The sequence below is a fragment of the Homalodisca vitripennis genome, chromosome 2, assembly GCF_021130785.1.
Source record: "Homalodisca vitripennis isolate AUS2020 chromosome 2, UT_GWSS_2.1, whole genome shotgun sequence".
Lineage (NCBI taxonomy): Eukaryota > Metazoa > Arthropoda > Insecta > Hemiptera > Cicadellidae > Homalodisca > Homalodisca vitripennis.
In genome coordinates this window covers 179,903,844-179,926,360 of record NC_060208.1, presented here as the reverse complement: position 1 = coordinate 179,926,360, position 22,517 = coordinate 179,903,844, and the positions used below count along the sequence as shown (strand labels likewise).

The window sequence follows — 22,517 nt, the reverse complement described above, 5'->3', positions numbered from 1 at the left end:
CAATTGTGACGCAATCGTTTCGCTTCGTTCTCATGTTCATGTAAACCAAATTTGGTAAAACAATGGGCCTTGTGATGTACCACGGAGAGCCCGCCCCACGATGCAAATAGTCCCGACCTATTGTGAAGTAGTCGCAGTAAATCAGCGGCACAGTTGTCGGGATCGTGATTTACAGCTGGAGAGGTGTAATGGCCAATAAAATTGAAAACGCACCGTAAGCCACCACATCCGTTGCACCGTGTTGTGTCTACGTCACGTGGTCCACCCTCGCGCTCTCAGCTGGGATCTGCTATGGAGAGCCAGGAACAATTTGTGCTAGTAGAGCAGATTGCTGGACGATATCACAGTGACTTAAGTGACTCCACACTACAAAAGTAACACTTCCTCGTCCAGTCGTTTTTGAACAAAAATCCGGACGAAACAGACTCGTACTGTAAACAGTCACTCATAGCAGTTATGTTTGTCCTCTAGAGTCATGGGCGTATATGAGGGAGGATGAGATTCAGGGGACCCGGAAATTTCTAAAGACAAGCAATGAATTTTCATCCAGTAGTTTGTTTCAAGCTATAATAATTTTACAAGGTCTTCCTTAGGAAAATTCCCGAGCCACTTTTTAGAAGGTATTTTGTACCTCTTAAATAACGCAGCATGTCTGCCCTCTCTGAAATAATTGTTATCTACACCACTGCCTGAACTGCATAGTCTGAATAGCTTTCATAGTTTACTTAATATATTTTAACAATTGAACAGAACCTTTGTATTTCAAGGTAAGGTTCAATCATATCGCATAACGTAAGTAAATCAGTATATAAGATTTACTTTTTCAAATAATAAAAATATAATTACAGTTCAACATTGTTAAAGGAAATATTATTTCGTCATTTACAACAACGCAATACTGATTGCATTGTTACTAATTCATACATGTACTGAATATATTTACAATACAAAATATTCAAAAATATAAAAAATGTCATCATATTTCCATATGGCATAAGGATTAATGAGCATTCCTTAGAATGCAGTAGAGCATTAGTAATATTTATTAAAATTGTTAAGGTTGAAATTCTTACACAAAATTTACTCTCACATTGAATGATATAATCCATCCAAGCGTAGAATGTAACTCAACTATCAACTAACTGTCCCATCCGGGATTTTGTTAAAACTTTTTACAAACAAAATTAGGAAAATATCTAAAACCTTTGAATCATTACAAAACTGATTAGGCAGAATCATTATAATTTATCCCAATTAACTCAACCAATTGATAAATGTATTGCCTTTAGGCTAGCCAGGCCAATAAAGCTCAATTTTTAAGATATAAGATTTATTGTTTATTATGCGTGATATACATTTCTATGTACAGAAGAATTACGACCATTCAGAGAACATGTCCATGGATCCGTGCCATTCTTATATGCTAAAAATAAATATAAAAAGGTAATCAAACTTTCAAGAGAATCCTGTCGGATAAACCACCAAACAGCCTGACCCACCATTCTATTCATGTCTCTGATGGCATGAAAGATATCTAAGTCTGTAATAATGATTGACTGATACACAGAGCCACGACAGGTGTGAGACCCAGGAGGCGGCACAGAGACGATCTGCGGCACCAGGATTAGTGCCATCTGCGTCTCACTTTATACCGCAGACAAAGCAATGCGTTTGGTGGCGAGTGATAAATGGATCTAGAAGCCTTTCAGATCTCACGTTTTATTAAATGACTATCCAGTTGCATTTTACTCGATTCCTTTACCCCATATCTGTACCACGAAATATGATTTTGAACCAAAGTTCAGAATCAGGAAGCAATTTGCATTGTATGCGTAAACAACCTAATATTCCTGCAATTTATAGAGGAATTCCTAAGAAAGAAATTGGCCATCAGTCATACTTTTGGTCTGGGTCGAAGTGGGATGGTAACGAATAGTAATATTTTTAACAGAGTGTTTTTAGTTTGACATGATTAAAAGTAACTATCAGACAGGTAAATAACAGTTAAATCAGAATCAGCCAACAATATGAAACACAAGTATTTGGCTAAAAATTGTGACCTTCAGTATTTTTATTTCGTCAGCTGACTGTAATTTAAGTGCCTGGTGGTTTGCTTCTAAGTATATCAAGCTAAATAATATGACCAGAGAAAAAAAATCATCGTTTAATACTTTTAATCCTTTTAATAAACTCCCGTTTCGACTGTATAAAACTAGCGCGGCTTACAATAGGTTTCTTTGTCAAAAAATATTTCTCTAAAAGTTTCCGAAATCTATTTTATGCTAGCTCTATTATTAGCATTCAGTTTGCTGCCTTTTAAAGCGTTATAAATCAAACCTACAAGAAATTATAGATTTTTCTGTCATACAAATGTATCACTGTGTAGATGTATAGTTTTAACATTTTTGTATATGTTTACAAAGTTTTTTTGTGGTACAGCAAATCCTCCTTTGTTTAATAATGGTACTCTTACAAAGTAAAAGGTGTAAAATAGCTTTGGTGGAAAGGTTTGATTCATTTCGAAATGTTGAATTTAGCTCAAGAGGGACTGTACTCCAGACTCCAGGAGTTAAGTCTGTGACAGTGTTAAATTTCACACGCTGCACTGTGCTTCCTGGGTAGAATGGAGATAATCTCAACTTTCCCACCATAGCTATGTAGTGTGAAGAAAACTCGTTTGCTCCACCGCAATCTGAGATCGTGTCTAAAAGATCTTAGTGCACTCAATTGCACACCTGATGAGAAAAGGAGATCACCCTCTTCACCTAGAGTGTGCAGCTTGGCTGCTGGAATCACCAGACAGAACTCAGTTGTATTCTAAGTGGCCTTTTTATACCTTCAAAATGGCATGGTCTCCAGATTCCAAGAGACAAGTCTGTTTGATTTTCAGATTTCAGACGCTACACTGAGAGGAGGGTGAAATGTGACTAACTTCAACATTCGCATATGAAGACAGTTCTAGTTTAGAACAGAAATCAGGAGTGGCATTCGAAGATATCAAGTTAACGATTGCTATAAGGCAATATTTATGTACACAATCATGTGTTCCACAGTTAAACCAACTGAGTTTGTACGGCACAGTTAATAATTTTATGTAGTGTAAATATGACTTAAATACATGGTTTTTTCTAGCTTATTCATCTTCCTATTCCAAGGGGAGTGTATCCAATGTCCTTTCGGTGGAGGGTGTGCGAAAAGGTGCCTAGATTACCAAAGGTACATAGATAACTTATCATTAAAACATACAATAAATGGCTTGCACATAAGGTACGATGAATACTCTCTAGGATTGTACTGCATATTCCATTATTTTCCATCGAAAGTAATCTATAATCATACAACCGAAATAAACATCTACATATTCATGAGCAAAACGGTATTGGAATTTTAGTCTGGTAGCGAAAAAATATGAATAACCAGTAGTCAGAAAGACAAGTAATCACACTAAGATGAATGGCCGCTTCGTCTGCAGATATGGTATGCTATGATTTATTGAACTTGTTAAATTAACAAAACACAGAAGCGACTATTCGATTTGGTTTTTATGCGAACCCTCTGTTAGACAATCAGTTTTTGTATCGTGTTGTGGTTGTAAATCTCAGCTATCGACTCTAAAACATCTTATCTTTGTACTGAACACCCAGGCTGAATATTATAGTGGCTAGTACTGCAAGATAATTCTCATCAATTATAGTGGCTAGTACTGCAAGATAATTCTCATCAATTATAGTGGCTAGTACTGCAAGATAATTCTCATCAATTATAGTGGCTAGTACTGCAATATAATTCTCATCAATGTCTTTTAACTTGCTCATTTCTTACATTAAATATCCGCGATAAAAATGCTATAACTTGAAATCTGTCATCGTCAGAAACGGAAATACCCTTAGGAAGGAATAGATAAAATAGATGACATTTGAGGTTAGAATGGTCTTTGTCACAAGGAAACTCTGAAATACATTAAAATAATGACGACATCTAAATGGAAATAGACCAATGACCACATTTTTAGTTTACTTTATTTATTTAATACTTAATTTTAAAGCCGGTTCCGATTCTTTTGTGTACTATTAACTCTAGGAATCACACCACATGCTGCTGGATTATATTGTTCTATCAAAAACTTTCTCGGTCTTGATTTCAAGCTATTCTGTAAATATCAGAGTATTGCTAATTGGTTATACACGTAACTCCGGTAATTGTAATTTACCTTTGTACTACTTTAACCAAACTCAGTACGACTTATTTTACTAGTCTTATATGTGAATTATATATGAATTACTGCATGGATCGCGTCCCGATACGAACAGATGACGGTGACGGTCAGTGATGTCTGTCAAATTGATGGCAATACCACAGTTCTACATGACATGCAGATGCGGATACGGTACCTTGTGCAGCATCTCTATGAATATTATGATTATTTAGACTGTTCTGTCAAAACTATTGCCAGGTAATAAGAAGCGACAGTGAAACAAAATCTTTATGTTTATATCTAACTTTACTAGTGCCCATAGATAGTCACTGAATAAAATATAGTAATATTTGATACAGTTTTCGGTACATGCGTTACCAGTAACCAAAATCCAAAGTCTGGTAGCTACTTTAAACTGAACACCATCTACAGTAATACTTCGCTGTATAGTAGCAAAATAATAGTTGTATTTGGTTGTGTGGTAAATACCCTTCAATAAGAAAACTCCACTTTAATGGTAGGCTTACACATGTGTCACAGTTGAAAGGTACAGTATCCAGGTTGTTTGTTGCTCCTGGCTTGTGCAAGCGTATCTATAAAGTGGTCGTGCTCGTTCGTACGTTGTCAGATTTCGTTGAAACAAATACCGTTGGATTTGTACACAAAGTTTAAAAAAATATTTAATATCTTGCAATTTTCTTGTAATTAATATCTTGATGCAAAATAGGTGATGCCTTTCAACTAAAACTAAAACCTTGTTGTTAAAACTTTGTTGCTCACTGCGTGTTCAAGAAAAACTACAAAATGATTGTGCTCGCTTATGCGTTGACGAATTTCGTTGTGAAAGGCACCGAAATGATTATAACTTGAATTGTTATAAAAATTACTATTAGTTTGTATGGTATGGGTTTTTTATAACTATACTGGGTTTGTTATTTGAATGTATTTTTACTATTAAAGCAAATCACACCATTATTTTTTTTAATTTTCCTCTTGTGTATTACTATCTATGTGCAACATTTGATGGCTGTAGCTTTACTGGTTTCATATTTTACTTTAGCTTTACTGATATATATATATATAATATATATATATATATATATATATATATATATATATTACTTTGTTTATCAAAATTAAAAAAATGTCGACTAGCTGAAAAACGAGACATTTCTCGACCTAAGTTTATGACATTTCTTTGTCTGTACTACCACGGACAGAAGTTTGTGACACCCTTTTTTGAACACCCTGTAAGTGACAGAAACGGGAAAATACAAAATAATTGAATCGTAAAAAGCAAGTGCTTTGTGGTGTAGTAATAGCATACTCGGCAAGTGAGAGATCTATCTGGATTTGAGTGCCGGTGGAGATAGTACTTTTTGTGATTCAATCTTTACTGAAATTGTATATAGTTATGTTTGATAGTTGCGCTGGTCATCAATTATATTATATTATATGTATTTTTGTGTTGTTATTTAGGTTTTATTGTATGAATTTACATTATGTAAATTATACAAATATTGTAAATAGTACGAAACAATTGGAATAAATGAACAACAAAAGTTTGCCAATACTATATTATGCATCAAATTCACATTAGTACAACCCGCCACTGACCAGGGTCGTGTGACTTACAGCGCATGCGCAGAACGAGTTATTTGATGCGTTTTGACGGAAGTGAAACTGCGTGAAAAGAAATACGTTCGAAGGCGTATCGTCACGTCGTGTTTGGCTGGTGCATTGTATGGTAGCTCAATTTAAAACTGTATGAAGCACGTAGTATCAGACGCCTTTTACCAAAATGTTTTTTCGTGTTGTGTCACGTTCAATGCAGTGTGCAACCGACTCTAAAAGTAACTGTATTAATGTTTATTTTTAAAACTGTAACGTTGTAACAAACATTTTCCAAAAATGTATTTTGGTATTTCTTTAGTTAACTGTATTCTGATGCAACAAAATTGGTGCTCAAATATTGACTGTCGTCAAAATTTGATACTTTGGAAACAAGAGTCATTGTATAATTTCTTCTTTATTATAGTTCTAAAACCGCACCATGGATTTTCATATACGTGCAATAAAGCATTTACAATTTGTATTATATCAACTATATTTATGGGGATTGGGATAACAAGTGTAATGTCAGCCTAAGGACCCAATTAAGTCTTGTGAGACATCTCTTTACCTTGAATGCGGGAAGGAAAATGGTTACCACCAATTATAAAATAATGTATCCTATAATAGGATATAAACAGTACCGAACTATCAAATTAACTTATTAGGGAATTATGTAAAACAATTTCCTGCTTACACTAAACAGGCTGAAATCTCCTTGACGGAGGTAGAGATAAGTGGGCGACTGTAGTTACCTTGATTTCAAAAGATGCCGCCACAGTGAGACTGATAACAGGTAATCACTAAGTGACGTCACAGTCAGTGTCTGTCGACCGTGGTAGTTCCCATCCATCCATCCAGCGACTTGCGGATTGAGCACTTAACTCCTGGTTGTCTGTTTGACGAGGGTTTGGAGGTTCAGCAAAGGAATACTGAAGAACGGCTCTGCACCTTTGTACGCGTTGCATACTTTCAGATATTTTGAACTGATTCTCATGAAACCTTTCGATTTCTGGCTGGTTTCTTTTTCCTGAGTTGTGATTCTTTTGGTAGGTATAAAGGAATTGCTCCTTATCATGATACGCGATATCAAGTTTACGTCGCGTCAGAAGTACAGCAATATCACTTATCCACTTTATGACTTTCAAATTCAAAATGCACACTTCAATTTAAAATTGGTGGCTGTGGATATAGTTTCATACGTCGATAGGAGGAAAAGAAGTCTTATTAAAGAACTGAGAGTAGTAAAGTAGTAAAAATCAAAAATTCAGTATCATCTGCTCACCAAAGTCCACCAAACATTTTTTCTGATGGATACTAAGAATCTGAATCCCTTCGTAAACATCCCACAACAATTATTAGACATCATCAGAGAACTACGTTTGCCAATTTAGATTACATAAGCTAAAACCGCACTAAAGTATATAGTACATATAACTAAACTATACCATACTTTGTGTATAATACCTATCCGCACTATCCTCAATTCTAACAATTTCTAATCAATAAACAATTTAGCTTAATCAAGCATCTCCTCCTAACAAGGTTTACTCAACCTTAAAAAGCTCCATCCTATGAACCAAAATATTCACTAAACAACTTCCAATGAATTACACTAAGCCTAATCAAAATCATTTTGTCAAAACAGATTGAAATAAAAGTATAAAGAGAAAAACAATAGTCTACTGATTGTGTGTATTTATTCAAACTAATTCCATTCAAATGATCAACATTCAATATTTTATTGTATCACATATCTTAATCTTGGGATGAAGCTTTCTCACTAATAGAATACAGGAAAGAGCAGAGGCTGAAGGTCCTCCTTTGTAGTTTAACCTTAGCCTTGATAACGAGTAATTCATTAGAAAATGTGTTCATTCCCATGACCAATTGAGGAGCAAAAAGTCTGACAGAGTTTGCAATTCAAAGAAATAAATTACTGCAGGTAAAAGCATTTTTCTCACGTTTATCAATGTAATTATTTGAATTGTAACATATTTTCGAGAATATCTCTGATTATGGGCTTTTCCCTTGGAGCACCCTTTCTAAATGACCCTTTGAATTCAACTTTGAATGACCTGTCTTCTGTTCAGTATCTTACCATTCTCTGGGTTTTCTAATATTTAGATGATCCAATATATATATGTGTGTGTGTGTGTGTGTGTGTGTGTGTGTGTGTGTGTGTGTGTGTGTGTGTGTGTGTGTGTGTGTGTGTGTGTGTGTGTTCTTTCGCTCCCATTTCTGAGCTCTGATACCAATTGACTTTCAAACGCCATTGCCTCTTCTTCCACGGTCCCCCCTATGACTTACACTCTTTAGGACGCCTGCCTCCAATAATATAACCGGATATCCCCAACTTTTGTCATCGTGGATTTCTCTTAAGGTTCAATGCTTTGCTAAAATCTTGAATTTCCATTAAATACGAATAATTTAAAAACTGAAACCCACCGTATCCAACTTTTAGCATTAAAGACCCAGCGCTTCGTTGTTACGAAATGGTTAAACTTCTTAATAAATGAGTTTTTATAAAATAGTATCATATTTTATTACCCGATTGCCGCTTACAAAATGTGTTTTTCATATTTTCTAAAATGCTATACTTTAGTGAACGGTTCAATCTCATTATTTATTCCAAGGTTTATAAATTGTATTCTTATCGTACTCATATATTGGTCAATAATGGAATACAACCAAAAGCATCGTTCGTCACTTCCTTTTACGTTGGACAAGCCTTTTTACAGCACCGTTAATTGAACTCATCTTAATGGATTAAGCATTTTCAAAGATTGTATAAATTGTCAGTTGTCTTTAGGAAATTGGTAGGATTGTAACAGTTTGTGTTGTATACAATTGTATCAACACTCATCATTTTTAATCTGTACAGTTTGTAATTAAGTGGTTTTAGCTATAGCCTCATTAAGTTTTATGTTTATTTGTCCGGTATAAAACAATCCTACACCACTTCAGGTTTATGCCGGGAGTATAACGTACTTTTATTGCTATTCTTCACGACTATTTCGCTTGGATGGCTATACTTCACTCAAGAGAGTTGCCTATATTTTAACCGTACTTTGTACAGCAGCCCGTGACCGCCAGAGGCTGCTCATGAGTACATTCAGTGCAGACTGAGGAGTGAGGAGAAAGTCACTCGACCCGGGTTGGCACAGACTCGGGCGCGGCGGCGGGCGGTGCAGAGTTGCAGACCCTCTGGTACCGATCCTCTCACCTCTGCTGCAGCTGTTCTCTCCTACTCTCAAGACGTGATTGTGCTCTGACGGCTTGGTGACGTCCACATTAGCTCTGACCTCTCACCAAGTCTGCGAACTGACTTACTAATGCCTTTCACCGCTCAGAACAGTATATTCTTTGTGGCTTCTAGTTTGCAACAGCTTACATTTGGTTTTGTTTCAAGGCTCTTGTTGGAATCCTGGTATTCCTTGAACAGCGAATAATCTTATTTACAGTAACATATTACATTTCTGACAACTCCTGTTGTTTTGTTGAATAAAGATGGTATAGACTATTAAGACACTGATATCTGCATAAGTCGATAAACAGTTTATTAATTACTATACTAGACAAAATAATGGATTTGGACAAAAATGAAAGCATATCATATTGCACGTTATATTTTTCTACACTAGTTCCGTTTTTTGTTGTTCTATAGAAAACTACTGCGATTCAATTGAGCTTCAGACTGTATTTTAGCAAAACATATATAAAAATAATGTGACTCCAAACCCATTTAAATTATTTTGGGAACATAGTCTGCAGGCCTAGATCAAAACCTTCCTTGCTATCTATTCCATGAATTTTACAAGCATCTTCTTTTAAAAGTACACGTTAAGTGCATACAACAATGTACTAATGTTTTAACGGACTCTCGAGGGAATTTCACATAAGTTCATAAACGTCGCAGTAGAAGACATTTTTATACATGATTGTATTTAAAAAAATATTCGTCAATTTACTACGAAGGATTTTAATTTAAAATGGAATATTGCACGAGTAGATAGTGAAATGTCAATTACAAACCAAAGAGAAACAGAGATTTAAAATTTCTCAGAACTATGTTGAGCAGCTTCCTTGAAAACTAGGAGAACTGGCTGAGATACTTATCAAGATCGTTTCGATGAAGGCGAGATAGCCATTTCCTAATGTCAGAGGTGAAGGTGGTCAGGTACAGGTACAAGACTGTGACCATTCCGCCGAGGAAGGCATCAACAAACAGTTGAGATGCAGATTTTGCTGTCGGCTTCAAAACACGTAAGCGGATTCTTGTACGCCATCCATCATTTATACGGAGTGATTACACGGCCTTCTTCAGCCATCAGCTATCCAAAGCCATAAGTCAGTTTACGATCGACCTTCCTGAGCGCTTCTACCTGCAGGCATCCGCCATCACGTACTGATTAGTGCATTCACAACTCTGCTAATAGCTTAAGTTTTACTGAACCCCATTATCACATGGAGTATTAGTTCTGTTTGGTCTGTTGTGTTCACTTAGGACAAGATGTTAAGGAACCGTCACATCTCACTTAGTCCTAAAATGACCTTTACGCTGCTTTCGGAGTGATAGATTATTCAGGATGGGTGAGGTTAGTGGTAGGGACCGTCTCCTGTTGAAATCCCATGTTACTTCCAGCACGATGAAGAATAGCAGGCTCTTTATCTTCTCAGTCATGTTATATCGGAAGAAAGAGAGGCTAGCATTTTTCTACATTTCCAGCCAAAGCAGGCTGGGGACGAACTCACTTATGTTTAGGCTTGCAAAAACCTTTAGGGAAAACCCTCCACTAGAACAGTTAATCTCAGTAAACTAGACCTATCCGATTAAACCATATCCCAGATATGGTGGACGAAATGTGACACATTGGTCTCTGCTGTAACTAGTGTAGATCCAACTGGAAGTTATATACTAGTTTATCTACTCGTTAAACTGTATCCAACTTGGGGTTGAAAGATTGTGGGGAATAATTTTACTTACAGTTCAGAGACCCTAACGTGAATATAAACAATTGTAATAGATAATTTCAAAATCCGCATTCTGACAGTTGACCACATGAACTGTTTCAGGTCCATCTGAAGCATCGGAGCATATTATAATGAAATGCATAACGGTGCATAGAAAGAGGGAAGGAGTTAGTCGTGAGCTAACTTTCACCGCCCGCCAGCACACAACACACACAAACACACACAAGGGAGAGACACCGCGGGCGAGGAGAGCAGCCAATGTCTTGCTGACCTCAGACACAGGGCCTTCACGCGTTTATTGTTTCATTCATCTTATCTCGGCTCATTGTTATAGCTCTCGTAAAATATGTCAATAAAATGAAACGGCAGGTCAACCATTACTTTTTTGTATTAATGTATCTTTGTTTAATCTACCATGAAGGACTAAGTGCGTGTATATTGGATTGAATTAATTCCAATAACCAATACACGATTTTTCATAAACTTCGCATGATTCAATATTAAGCTATTTATACACTCCATATATAAGCTACATGTATATTATTTATATATGACACTTTAATTATATGATAAATGTGTTTCAAGTATATATCGAAATATACCAGACTCAGAATAATCTTAGTTCTTTATTAATTTTGGGTCAATTTCATATTGCTCCATTTCTTAAACTTTTGCTATAAGAACTAAACTAACTTTTTGTAGAGGACAGAATCAAATTCATAAATTCTTATCTTGACAAACATTTAAGTGAACAAAACCGATTTGTTTCCTTATCTACATGCTGTTATCTTATCTCCAAAGAGCATGTCCATTGTCCAGTGCTCCAGGAAATAGACTGATACAAATTTTAATCATCTAAATAAATACATGTAAATCTCATCTAAATAGATGAGAGGTAAAATACTCTTTCAAGCGAACATTCTTTACCGTAATCACTATTATGCTAGTTTTTTTTCTTTTGGAAATTGCTTTATTGGCCTCAGAAACAATGTAACTTTTATAATAATCATCGACCTTAGAAAAATTGTATTTTAAATTTGTTATTTGCACTTATAAAACTAGCCTCATTCCGTTTAATTAAATAATCGTTAAACTTCCATAAATAAGTATTGTAGTGAACAAATCTGACTTTTCATGTACAAAGGGTAGATCACGTACAACTTAAATCCTTTTCAAGCTTGTGTGCAATCTGTCACAAAAAGAAGCTGCGTGATCTGCGATACGTTAAGCTGAATAGTTATGTGTTTCATTGTTGTATGATCAGAAAGACAATTTTAGTTTTGACAAAAAAAGAGGTAAGAAATAAAGTGTTACAAGAAAATCTGGCCTGAACACATATTTCTTAGAGCCCTGTATCTTTATGTTGTTCAAGTTCAATGCATCTCCAAATTGATAATTAATTAATTACAATATTGGTAACAAAGTAAACTAAGATTAAATCTTGTTAAAAATCAAAATTAAATAAAGGTTAAAATTACAGACATAAGTATTTATTTGCGATTGTAGATTTTGAAAAATATATTTATGTTGATTTGACTTTGATTTGACTTTTAAGATTTTTACTTTAATTTTTTTGTGTTCACTGTTTTAACAATACAATAAACTTAAATATGGCATAAGTTTTGTAACTACATTTTTCGTACGTAATTTTGAATTTTAATTTTAAAATAAAATAATAAACAACAAATATTTTTATAGATGCTCTGTCACTAGAACAACAGTATATAGTACATTTCTTATTTCAAACTCAACATACATAATATTGGTCATTTACTTGATTTGAAATGTTTATCAACTTTTAAATAAAACCGTATAATTTATTAATTTTGTATTAACTATATTATCTCTGGTAAGGCAAATGTGTAAAGCGTGCGATGTAATGGACTTAGTAATATCGAAGACATATTTTTCTTCTAAACATTATCTTAAAATGAAAACTTAAATTTACAATTTACAAATTAGTTTTGAGGATAATATTTTCTTGGAAAGTGAAGGCGGAATATTGAGACATAGTTTTAAGTAATACTCATCCCTCGATAAGTTCAATATTGATCTAAAATAGCAATTTGGGATTCTTGGAGTTTTAGTGTTGTTGCATACCCAGTTTAACAGTTACATTTTATAAACTTTTACAACACAGTCAAAAAGTTAAAGATTATCTAACTCTCCGCTTATTGGTCCGCTTAAAAGAGGTCAAGCTTGCGATGATGAGATTTATTATATACCTGTACACTTCGTTTAGTATCTATTCGTTTAGTATACGAGTTACCCCGACTGTACTTTATGATTTGTATGCGTAGCCATCGAGATAATGAGTTATGTATTATTATTCAGTAGAGAGTGTGTAATTTCTTGCATCAGACCATATGACAACTGACTGTTTACAGCTCCGAATGTCATGACAGCAGATGTTGACCCCGCAGTCTGGTCCAGGACAGGTTATAGTGACCCACTTACAAGACGCAACCTGGCGCTCCACTTTTTTATTATCCAAAGCAGAGATGTTGAAAAGATAAAATCCAAGACTTACAAAAAGTATTTTATTAGTGTCCTCGTGAATAAATCACAAAGTGAAAAGATGAAACCTTTTAAGAATCAATTTGAATAGTAATCACAGTAGATATTCTAATCAAAGGCATTTTGTAGTAGCTTAACATTACTTTAAAAGATCTAGGGTTTCCTCGAGGGTCATGTTTTAGTACTAATTTTATTTATTTTATACACAGTTGATCTTAGAAAAGAATTGCCCTGGTGTATTCTACAAACGTGCACGATTGTCAACTACTTATAATATGAAAGTTTACTATGCCAAACATACAAGGATTAAACAAAAAAAGTTACAAGACGATCGGATGGCCACGTGTCCTATGAGCATAGAGGAGTATTCTGTTTTGCATTTCTGTTTATTACTCCTTGTGGATACCATGAATGAAAATTGTTTTGTGTTCTACTCATTGATACTTGTTTGGAGAGCACTGAATTAGAATTATTGGAGGAAGAAAATTATATTTTCAGCTATTTTCTTAAAACGTTAAATTCATTTTCCATTGTGCAGTTTATAGTTTAATATCCTTCAAACTTTAAAATTCTTCAAGTTTAAAGGAATAACATGATTAATTTGCTGGTGTATTCTCAAGAATAGATATTTCTAAATTTATTCTAGTTATTTTAATGATATTTACTTTTTTACTCGAAAGATGCTCTTTATCGCTGTCTCTTGAGTGAAATAGGTAATGAGCTCCAGTGAATGATCATGTAAACAAAGTTTGGTGCATAATGCATAATTTTCAATGTATTTGTGCATAAGGTTCGACATTTCGCATAACAATTATAAAAATCAATTATTATAAATTAATCTATCTTACTTTCTTAGTGTTCAAGAGTTAACTCGAGAGAGTTAAAAAATAATAATTAACTCGTTAATCGATAACAATCTAGTAATTTCATTCTATTAAAAGAAGGTTTAATAAATTAGATATATGAAAACAAAATCAATTGCATATCAACTAAGTTTATTTAGTCACCAATTCTCTGTGATCAATTTGTCTTCTTACTGCGTATAAAAATAATAACTTAATTAGCCTAACTAACATCAACATAAGGAAACCATAATGAGAGAAATTTAATCAAAGAATAATTTAACCAGGACATTGTTACCATGCAAATTTTTGTTCTATATTTCGCTATGCGCGGATATTGAATAGTGCAATGTTAACTAAGGGAAAGTGAGGACAGATTATCCGCCGATAGATGAACGGCTAAGTGTTGGTAATTTATAATAATTGTGTTCCTAACTAGTTATCGCCTATGCGTGATTAAATTTAAATTACAAATTGAATACCATCAATCAAGACACTGCATACATCAGAAAATTACATTTAATGTATATCTCTTGTTTTCTGTTTACAGTAGCGTCTGAAATAAAAGCCACTTTGACTGATTTATTCGTATGTTATAATATATGTCAGACAAACATCATGCTCCAGAAATAGAATAATTGGAAATAAATTAATATTATCCGTGATAACACAAAAATACTTAAGTCACTTACGTTCCTGAACATAATTATAGACACTGTGTGTTTTTTTTTTTTAATAAAATTAATGTTTTTAACCAAATTTATCAACATTTGAACGGAGAGATCAACAGGTTACAAGAAATAAAAAGTAAAAATGATCACCAGCTTGTACTGCATTCAGTCTTATGACGATGCCCCACAGACGTTAATTTAAATTAAAGGGCTGAATGGGGTGTTTACTTCTTTATATGAGTTTCTGTGTAAATATAGTATAAAAATATGCATATGCAATACATGAAAAAAATAAAATCAAACGTTTCTACCTATTTACTATTTTTAATGAATGTGCAATTATGTTTTTCAAAATTATTCGTTATCTAGTCCCAGAGAAATAAACATAACATAATTAAATCACATATAATTTCAAAATGTCTCCAGGCAAATCTATGAAAATATCTCAGATTTTACAAGTATTCTACTTTAAGGTAAAAAGAAAGGGCCATTACACGTGCACACGTGCACACTTTCAAGACCAAAATCACACAAAAGGTGATTAAAGTGCTTTATTTTGTATTATAAACAGTGACTGGTAATTTTTTTTTTTTTTTTTTTTTCAATTTTGTTGCTTCTAACAAAATAACGTAATCAAAAACATGTTCTGATGTTTGGTTACAGTTTTAATCCTTGAGTCCAATTTAATAAGATTCCCCAAGGATTTCTAAATTTTAGTAAGGATTTATGTAGATCCCAACTCGTCTAATTTGTTATTAAAGGGCTCCTTTTTGCCAATGATGTAGTGAAGCGCGTACAGCGGTTATCGCGAGATAACCGAATCAAGCACCGTCAGCTGCTGCTTGGATGGGTGACTGATGAGCGATTCTGTACTTGCAAGTATTCCTTCTCCCCGGCCATAGGTGGTGGTGCGGAAGTCACCCTCAAGCCGTTGGTTAAGGTTAAATGTTACAGAGGGCTTTTTAGCCCTAACTTCGCCTGGTAAAATAAGACATTACTTTACTTTTACTTTTTCTATGCCAACGGTATTCCGTTTTTGCGCCAACAACATTCAATATTTTGTTTGAGGATATTAAATGTCTCAAGAAAAATACCAAAACCTACCTGAAAAGTTCTATTGACCTCCCAAAAACTGAACCTGTGACTCTTGTTTAGAGAGCCGTAGTCTTGAAGCTAAGATGAGTCAGTCAATGAGTAGGTCGCTGGAGTGAATTTCCAATTCTTCATAAGGCTAACATTCGGATATAACCATCAATCATTGGATTAGCATGGTCTTGAAGTTTGATTAGCTCTTTTGTTACTCATAAAAAAGAGGATTAAATGCAAATTTTCAATATGAATGTGGAACAATCCCTCGGTTATTCCCACGGCCAGCAGAAGAGGTAGGCAGACTAGGTTGAGTTATCAGCCAGGAAGACCTATCAACCCACCTGCTGTCCCAATTCGCCCTCGTATCACAACGTTCAGGATAATCTTTGATTCGCTTCGCTCGTTGGGTGCCCACAAACCATGTCGCCTCTGGAAGACCCACACCTGCGCCTAGGAATTCGTTCCCATTGGCTTTCCTCGCCGCGGGCAGTAAATTGGAGTTGAACTCAAGTCATTTTGTGAACCATGAAGTGCTGAAAATTGTTTTTGTTTTTTCCCCCAAATTTTGTTATGATTACTTTGTCCGTATTGTACTTCTAGCTCCCATTACTTTGAGCCAAGTCTCGAATTGTTGACTTTAACCACATTCTCAATATTTACAGTTACAAATCATCCTAAACCTCCATATGAAGGTTACATCTATCCCCGAGTCAATTAATAAATGCCACAAACTGCATACAAATTCTCTAAAAGTTACAAGATGTTTCGGTTTAAACTAAATTAAAGCTATGAGAGGGACCTGTAAATGAGACCAATTTTAACAGGTAGTCTTTTAGACATCTTTTTGCTATTTTTAACATATTGACACATGTATTTCATGTTATAAAGTCTGGATTTTCTTTTTTTGTTACAACACAAGGTCCAGATGTTTGTATGACATAATTGTCAATTTTAGGTTAAATTTGATTGCTGTTGGTATGTAGATGTAACTTCTAAATATCTTCTAATTATTATTAATACTTATGTTTTTTAAATTAATTAAATGTTTAAACAATATTTTTATTAATTTAAACATATTAATTTAAAATTAAACAACCACATGTTTAATTAATTTAATTATTGTTATAAAAATGTGTACACATTGATAGTTCTGATGGAAAAGAGTAAGCTTCATAGTAACAGAACTTCTTATTTAAATTTATTCTGGAATCGGTGTTGAGCACACAGTTTATCTAGATAAGAAAATTATAAGTTTTATGAAAAATATATTTTAACTGTACATTTAGCAAATATTAAGTATGCAGTAAGTGCTTGGTCAGTACTGTAATGCAGATATCAAAGAAACACTTACTATTTAATATACATGTAAAGGCTGTTATAAAACCCATCTTAGTTGTCTTTTGACAGAAGTAGGTGTAACAGATTTGTTTATTTATACTATATCTTCTTGATCAGGGCAACAAAACTAACTTAATTGTGGAATTGTAGCACCAGTATTATCTTAGACTGGAAGTAAATTACAATGGCCGAAAATATCTAGCTTTAAAACCGACATATGCTTCTCAGACCTGTGTATGTATATACATTTTCTTGATTGGAGCAACAAGGCAAGCTCAACCCTACCGTGGAAGATAAAATTCACTCGAACCAGAAGAGCTTATACACGTGCAAAGCCTAAAATAACAGCCATTAGCAATTTTGCTTAACATCTTAAGCTGTTTACCATAAACACATAAATTGATACTAGAGTATGTCTACTTCTGTTCCTAATTAACATAGAGCCCTATCATTTATTACATCGTAGGTGCGTCGACCTAAAAGCTAAGGATTTCGACTTTAAGAATAATCTACGCTGGCCTATAATAGTTTAATTATTTCTGAAACCGTAGAAGACATTCACTAAAATATCATTGTGTTGAAGAGAAATTAACTAGAGAAATTTCACGGGTACTTATAAAAACTTTTCACTCTCCGACTTCCGGTTCCCAAAATACTCTACTTTATACTTAAATCTAATATGCATTAGGAGATTGGAAAGAATTTGCACATGGTGTCCCTGTTTTTGTTTATTTTTAGATATATCTGGTTTGATTTTGTTCTATCATATAATTTTACACAGAACCAAAATAAATGTCAACTATGTATATGAATTTAATTCCCGTGTGAGTATTAACCTCTGTTTAGGGGAAAAGAGTTCACCATTCTGGTCTAGAAGTACACGCAAAATCTTTCAATAAAAAAACGAATATAACAAGATAATTAATACCTCACATTAAACATAACCACACAAATACAATGTATAAAATTGGCATGATACTTGGGTCTGTAGAAGTATATAGGCAGTTACTTGGTAGAAGTATGCCACAACACGAGTTGCAACAGGCGTCTCTGAGGTAACACATCAATTTTCAAATCTATCTCATTTTATTCTTAACTGAAAGTCAATCATGCAAAAAATGGTGGACGTAAAATTGACACATCGTAGAACTCATTCTTGTAGATTCGGGAAAAAATTTAAATTCTACATATAAATTTTTCTCGGCATATCTTGCCAGATGATACATTCAGAGTTTTGTTCATTAAATTGGGTTTCATATCGGTGTTTAAATAATAAAATTCAATATAAATTATGTTGTTTGAATTAGAATAGTTAGGCTACGTGCGTTAATATATCATATGTTTGCATCTGTTAAGTTTGTTTACAAATATATTTATTCTGTTATTTTCTCTTTGCCATCATGGTTTTCATAATACCATGTTAAATATTCGGCAGCACTCTGCCAAATCCTATGGAGTGGCATGCACCATCATCGAACTCAATGTGGCTCACTCATATAGAAATAAAGCTTCCTGCAACATTAAAAGTCTGTAGATCATTTTTTGTTTTCAAAATAAACAGATACTCAGACAGACAGAAATGAACATTTTTCCAGCCCCTCGAGTGATAGGCCTCGCTAGAACTCGGTCAATTAGCAAATATAGAAATGAAAAATCAATAGATGTAAAGGAATATTGTTGGCGTAGAAAAGATAAAACATGATAAAGTAAGAAAGTACTGTAAATTAATATTATATCATGATTAACATAATTTGTATTATATTTTATTCTTTAATTAAAGTATTATTACTGTGATAAAACATTTATCTAATATCTTTGATTGTATTAGTTACCATATAATCAAAGTTAATATTAAATGTTATCAAATAATCATAATAATAATTTATTCAATTGCAATCATTTTCTTTCATTAATAAAAAATTTGTTCTATAACTATTTAAAGCGGGCAAATTATTTCGTATTCAATATACTTAAATACGTTTCTTTATGCATATATTAATTTCACGGTCACCGAAACTAAAAAGTTTGTTTTGTTTAGTCTTAGAAAGTAGTTTTCCTGAGTTTTTGGAAGTAAAAATAAAGCTTTTTATAGAAACAAACTCTTTAAGCTTGGATTTAATCAAACTTTCATGAAATAATTCAATGAAAGAATGTTTCGATAATTCTACAGTTTATTGACTGAGCGTCAGGCAAGCCTATCACTCGGGAAAAATTTATTTTTTGTATGTCTGTCCGCACGATATCTGGAAACCTACTGGAAAATATGGATGAAGCATAATTTCTATAGAGGCAACACTGAGTTCGGTGATGGTTCATATCACTCCATAGGATTAAGCTCAGCATTGGCAAACATTACTACATTACTCTTGTGGGTAAACATGACGTCAGCGGGAACATAATAGAATGAACAAATTTGAAAATGACTGAGCTCAATCGTATGACATATTAACATGTGATATCTGTTGGTTTGTTTACTTAGACTATCGTTAAATTCTATCGCGCCCTTCGAAATAACTCTGTATATGTCTATTTACATGTGGACAAGATTGAATTCGGTGATGATGCATATTTCTAATGGGATTTGGCCGAGCGGTAGTAAACAACATCATGAGAATGAAATTATGTATAAACTTGGAATTTTGTACATTTTGCTTAGGAATTACTAAGGAACTGTCAGTCTGTCAGGCTATCTGCATGTGTGGATGTGTTCCGCTGATTGAGAAAAAGATTCATATATGGACTTAACAATTTTGCATTTAATGCCATTTCGACATAGGCAACGAAGACATGATGGTGATGGGCATTTGGCTAAGCCCTTTATATAGACTAACTATCCGCAGGATATTTCGAGAACAACTTTATTTGTTGTATTTGTAGACTTTATAGTTTGCATTTTTCTACACAAGAATTAGTTCTATGAAGGTGTGAATGTCTATTCATGGGATTTCACTGAGCGTCATTTTTTGTAATTTGACAATGTATGGTTTGTGTTTATGTAATTACGTAACACAGTTTAGAACTGAACAGCCTGAACAATTTTTTAATTTTATAAATCAAGTTTTTATATACCTATTTTTAATATTGATATTTTTTCAAATTAAGTAGAAGAAATTACGTAACCGAAGGTTAAATGTTGTAAAACAACATTAATTATTTGTACTGGAGAAGTATTAAAAGGATACTTCTGTATGAATATAGAGTTGATCTCTAGTTCACCCTCCTCTTAGTACGACGTCTGGAATATGGCACAATTATACACTTTACACGAACAATGTCGAATTGATTTAACGAGTTTATTTTGAGCTTCTACATTTCCGACTTTTCATAACTTCAGAAGAACATGACTCCAGATCTCAGGAGTCAAGTATGAGTCAGCGTAGGACCCCAGACGGTTGCACTAAGAGGAAGATGAATTGGATCACATTGAATCAGCCCTTACCACCATAGCTAAAATACTTCTACGAGTGTAAGAATATGAATGAGAGTGGATTATTTTCACAGTCTTTCAAACTTTTTTTTAATTTAACAGGATTTATCTCCGATGAAGCCATACGTAGCAGGGGGAATAAAATTACCACCGGAAGTTCTGGGTTTGCACATATTAGATAGTTCGTTCATCTATTCCACCTATCGGAATTGAAATGAATCCCTATTCAAGTTACAAGGTTTTTTCTAAAATGTACATATTGTCCTTCCTTAAGTACAAGACTTTTACCGTTTACGTTGTTTTTCTGGCAATGTAAAGTGTTTTGTACTTTAGAATACATTATTAATATAATATAATAACTCAATCCTGAACACCGTTCTATAGACCAACTCGGCCTTCGTGTTTGAAAACAAACTTACGTAAATTCAACTATTTAAATTTATTATTTTTTAGGATAAAGATAGTTTCTTATGTTTATTATGCTCAGTTTTGTTGTGTAAAATCCGTATGTTCACATTTATAATAATCCTCAAAATGAGTAACAATCCTTTTATCGAACAGCTTGTAATGTAAGGAAAATTGTACCCAATTAACGCAGTAATGATAAATATTCTGCTGCTGTCACAGAACACCCTTCACTTACAGTATACTATTTATTGTTTACAAAATTACATACAGTAAACAATATCGCGGAATTTTTCGCCGCTGAATACAGGAGTATACACATTTTAAATAAGCTAACAGTATAACATGTATTCCTTAGCATTGTTATGCGATTGATAATATTAAACTAAAACGTTATATTTGTGCGCTCTAAAAATACCGCTCTGTTTTAACTCCATTCAAATCAGAAAGTTTTACTTACTTGACGGGTTCGTTATCCATAAATGCAGATCAACGATGACACAAACACTACAGTAATATTCACTACACACAAAACTCCCGCACCGATATTTCACTTAGAATCAATTAATTAAAACTAACTACATAACCCAACACCACAAAGAAACACTATACACAGAACACAATTTATTCACAGCAGTACGCCCTCCAGTAGAGTAACCGGACACTGAGCTACAGGGGGGGAACTGTAAGAAATCGAAAACCACTAGGTTCCGGTTCTGGTTGACTAGCGATGGCCACAGTGTGCGGCGAGACGCAGCCGTTCTGAGACTGAACCATTTCACAGCACAACGCATGCGCGGTCGCTCACAGGTGTACTGGCGGGAGAAATGAACCGGTTCCGCCAAGCCGCGACACCTGGCGGTCAACCGCCTAACTATTTGTTCTTTAACTAACTATCAGTCCCTCCCATCAATTGATTGTATCCGGATTATACTCTGGTTATCGGAGGCGGCACTCTTGCACTGTTGTAAACCAGTTACTCCCATTTAAGAGGATTGAGTTGGCCACAATCCTTTAAACTGGTTCGAAATAAGCATAACATTCTTTCCTTATCGAGTTTGCAAGAAATTCTAACAGTTTGCTTGGGGAATTTCGTTCAAAATATGAATGGGTGTGGATGGTTCTATATTCAGTATAATCATAACTTTCTGGATTGGGTTTTAACGCTCTTAACACATTTACTGAGCTATTATGGTTTTCCTTTCTCTAAGGATAATCGCCTACTTAGGCGGAATAAAATTGCACATAAAACAATCTGAACTTTAAAAATATTACTATTTACGTTAAAAAGAGGCGCACTTTGCAGCATGGGGTACGTTTATAAGGAGATGAACTTTGAAATTACTGTTTATTCCTTCTGTGTTTATTTCCCTCTCATTGTCCCCTTCAACAACACCGATGCCTCTAGAAGACTTTTCCTATTTTGTACATTTATTTTGTTTATTTCA

At 34.0% G+C, this 22,517-nt stretch overlaps 1 protein-coding gene across 1 annotated transcript in view; it reads right to left on the bottom strand.

The window, feature by feature from the left end:
* LOC124355116 (protein espinas-like) overlaps positions 1 to 21,861 on the bottom strand; it is a 360,974-nt gene extending 339,113 nt beyond the window's left edge. Inside the window, exon 1 of the mRNA XM_046806074.1 lies at positions 21,530 to 21,861. Coding sequence (XP_046662030.1) covers positions 21,530 to 21,549 — 20 coding nt within the window. The 5' untranslated portion in view covers positions 21,550 to 21,861. The remainder of the gene's footprint in view (positions 1 to 21,529) is intronic.
* Between the last annotated feature and the right edge of the window lie 656 nt (positions 21,862 to 22,517).